Source organism: Quercus lobata, chromosome 10 (assembly GCF_001633185.2).
Source record: "Quercus lobata isolate SW786 chromosome 10, ValleyOak3.0 Primary Assembly, whole genome shotgun sequence".
Taxonomy (NCBI): Eukaryota; Viridiplantae; Streptophyta; class Magnoliopsida; order Fagales; family Fagaceae; genus Quercus; species Quercus lobata.
The window spans coordinates 29,730,204-29,733,991 of NC_044913.1; the positions used below are offsets into that span (position 1 = coordinate 29,730,204).

At 39.6% G+C, this 3,788-nt stretch overlaps 1 protein-coding gene across 1 annotated transcript; it reads right to left on the reverse strand.

Moving 5' to 3' along the window:
• Positions 1–262: 262 nt before the first annotated feature.
• LOC115964614 lies at positions 263–3,147 on the reverse strand. Its single transcript, XM_031083889.1, has 4 exons — positions 2,273–3,147; positions 1,687–1,826; positions 524–1,602; positions 263–424 (listed from the first exon to the last, which is right to left on the reverse strand). The coding sequence occupies exons 1-3, from the start codon at positions 3,145–3,147 to the stop codon at positions 524–526; spliced, it is 2,094 nt and encodes a 697-aa protein (XP_030939749.1). The 3' UTR covers positions 263–424.
• Between the last annotated feature and the right edge of the window lie 641 nt (positions 3,148–3,788).

The window sequence follows — 3,788 nt, forward strand, 5'->3', positions numbered from 1 at the left end:
ACAGTTACTATTCATGGGCATTTTAGTTGCCCTTAGCACACAAAAACAGTCAATACATTATCATCGGTTCAAACAAGGCCGCTGTGGTTGAAGTTGGCAAAGTAGTAGCTACATTGTCAATGCCATATCATTGCATTACAGGCAAAAGCTGCACAACGCAATTAATGTAACGAGTACAATGGATAACAAATATTCAATTAGCACAATATTTAGCAATAAACAAAATAAAAACTAAGTCAATACAACATAGTCTACATAGTCGTCTAACACTTGTCCATACTGATACAACATACTCTACATAGTCACCTATAACTTTTCCATACTGATACAACATAGTCTACATAGAATTTGCTGCACTTGTCCATACCGAACATAACCACAAGTCCCACGTACAATGCCATTCAAAAATCCAGTCTCCACTCGCCTGACAACCACGAAGGTACAGTTGTTAGTTTCCAAATGTGAAGAACAACAACCAAATGACATTCTGAGCATATTATATAAAAACAGTGACAACACTTACCTAGTTTGCAGCACTACCACTTGTCGAAGCCCCATGGGAATTGGGACAACATCTGCGGTTATGCCCCTCTTGATGACACACTCCACATCGTTGCCTTGGTTGAATCTCCCTCAAGTCCGGATCTTCCCTCCGGCTTCCCCATTCTCGTCGTATCCCATCCATTTCATTCCTTAATCTTGACTTCACAGGACGACCTTTGCCCCGCAACAGCTGTGGGTCAGGCACCCACCGTGGTCCGCAAACATCCCTCCACAATGACTCTGATTTTGGCACCACAAAATGATGTGAATATGTCTGAATGGCGTTGTTCAAACTGTAACATGGGTCAATATAGCTGGTCGCATCGAGGTGCAGACCTTTAAGAACTTTAATTGCATGTGAATAAGGGATCTTCAAGTTTTGCCACTTTCCACAACCACATGTTTGCTCAATTACGTGCACTTCATGACTGTGGTTTCCCCCTCCACCTCTATGGTCGTTATACGGGGTAACCACTTGATATACACCAATTTCATGATTAAAATTCCTCAGAGTGTGTCCTGCAGTTTTCTGCTCATTTTTGTTATAGATCTTCATTACATAATCACTCCACACCTTACCTTGAGAGAGATCAGAAAGAATTTTTTCATGTCGATCGTAGAAATATGCAACAAGTTTGGACCATGTGAACTCAACCATTGCAGCAATGGGCAAACCGCGGGCACCTTTAAGTACCCCATTAAAACACTCAGAGATATTGGTTGTCATTGCCCCGTAACGTCTTCCACCATCCTGTGACTGGGTCCATTTGTCAACATCCTCACTCATTAGATATGTGTAAGGCATATAGAGTAGGATGTGGCGATTAGTAGGGTCTACACCCCTCAGTAAATTAATCTCGGTCTCCTTAATGGTTTGCATTATGGACGTGAATTTTGCTTCATGAGTCGCATATCCAGCTTTCAAGGCCAATGCCTTTAAAGTCGGGTCCTTAAATTTTGTGTTGAAGTTGCTAGCAACATGTCGAAGGCAATATCGATGATATACTTGTTCCCTTCTGTCCTCACCTATAGGCCACTCTCGAATGGCGCATCTGATACCTTTATGTCAGTCAGAAATAATGCAAATGTCATCCTTAGGTATGACATGCTCTATGGAAGTCCTAAGACACTCTAAAAACCAACCCCAACTAGGCCTTGACTCCCTGTCTACAACAGCAAAGGCGAGAGGCAAAACCTTTTGGTTAGCATCAGTTGCCATTGCAATCATCAACACCCCTTTGTATTTACCATACAAATGAGTCCCATCAATACTGATCACTGGCCTGCACTATTTGAATGCAGCAATGCATGGAGCGAATGCCCAATATACATAGTGAAGTACCGCAATACCTTCGTATGGCCTAGGTATGGTGTGATAGCTGTACTTGGTACCTGAGTCCTGATCCAAGTATGCCAACAACAATTTCTGCAACCTTTAGTAAGACTCCTCCCAATCCCCAAATATCTTAGCAATTGCCTTTTGTTTTGCGTCCCATACTTTATAGTAAGAAAGCTCATGATTATACTTAGTACGTATGATCTCCCAGAGCTCATCAATACGAGCAGTGTGATTTTGTCGCAATTTTTCCACAATTCTGATGCAACAAAATTAGAATCCATCATTCTACCGTCTCTTTGCAGGCTAAAGGGTATACAAGTGTGTGGACCCACATAAGACATGACCACCCACAGACCATTAAGTTTATTCTTCATGAATGCCCCAACATACCACTTGCAGTTGTCATTAACGCATGCGACGCACAATTTTGTGGTGCTCGACCTCCGGGTTATAAAATTTCTATTATCATTTGCTGCGTATATTGTTAATGCACGTTTCACCGCCGATTTATTTGTAAAAGTCAACCCTTTACAAAAATGCATCCCATCTTGCCAAGTACAAACAAATGGTTCTAATAGACGTGAAGGATCAAACATATTTTCCCAAGTATTTGCGTAGAATGAGTCGGCAGGAGGTCTGTAGCCAGTGGTCGTATTTGTATCACGCTGGATGCCAATATCATCGTCTGCATCACCTTCATCATAGAACTCCATATTTTCCTCTTCAAAATGGGGAACGACTTCATGGTCATCCACATCGTTCTCAAGGTCACCTCGTTCAATCCTCTCTTCGTACTCATCCACACCATCAATACTTTCACCATCATTCGTAGCATGATCTTCGTCTTCGTCTTCGTCTTCGTCTTCAACATAGTCTTCGTCTTCGTCATCCTCCTCTAAATGTGTCTCTTGACAATGGAGGGTTTCACCAGTATTTACAATATGATCTTGAGATGGGAGCATATAATCTCCCATTGTATACCCTCCCATTGCAGTGCATCCATCATCAAGGGCTGTAAATTGTAAAGACGTAGTTGTTTGTTGCACCATCTCAGTATCAACTTCCGCAAGCAGCTCTAAACTTATGTACAACTCAGCAGCATTTACTTGGGGCATTTTCTGGATCCTATTAAACATCATCTTCACATGTTTGTCTTCTTTAATCGCCATATACCCGTAATTTATCCATTCATGTAGGACTTCTTGTGAGTAACGATAAATAATCTTGATGTCATACCAAGCAGAGTTCAAATTCAATTCGTCCATTATTTTCAACTTCAAATCATTCAACGTCTTCAACTTACGACGTATCATCATGGGGTAGCATTGGATACCCGGCCCTATAAATGGAAATCCCTCAATCCCCCCAGGATTGTTAAGGGGTCCACCGTAGTATACATTTATATCAATATTCTTCAGATGTTGTGAACCTATTAAATCGTCAAGTATAATATGTTAGCGACATATTTTTTTCTTTCATTTAACATCAATTACAAAACCTTTTCTATCTACTCAAAGTACAAAAATCACAAATTCTCACCCCACAATTGCATATACTCACCCCACATCACATACAAACATACTCAATCATTATCATTTCGTACTCAAACAAATAAAAAAACTAAAAACAAAACTCACCCCCATTACAAAATTTCAACTCAGCTCCAACTAATATAAATAAAAATATCAAACCAAACAATAAGAAAAATAGCCATGATAAAAGCCTAGCAATACAAATATATATCTACAATATTTTTTACTTGTTATAAAATCCTAGCAAATATATACATTAACTTGCAAAAATAGTCATGATAAAAGCCTAACAATACAAATATATATCTACAATATTTTTTACTTTGTATAAATCCTAGCAAATTATATACACTAACTTGCAAAAATAGTCATGA

What these genes read in the sequence shown, in the direction of transcription:
- LOC115964614 (XM_031083889.1), bottom strand. Translation starts at nt 3,147, where the DNA reads ATGGACGAATTGAATTTGAACTCTGCTTGGTATGACATCAAGATTATT. An exon ending in GTTAATGACAACTGCAAGTG is followed by an intron (nt 1,827 to 2,272) that starts GTATGTTGGGGC and finishes CAAATAGTGCAG; the next exon opens with GCCAGTGATCAGTATTGATG. An exon ending in GGAGTCAAGGCCTAGTTGGG is followed by an intron (nt 1,603 to 1,686) that starts GTTGGTTTTTAG and finishes ACTGACATAAAG; the next exon opens with GTATCAGATGCGCCATTCGA.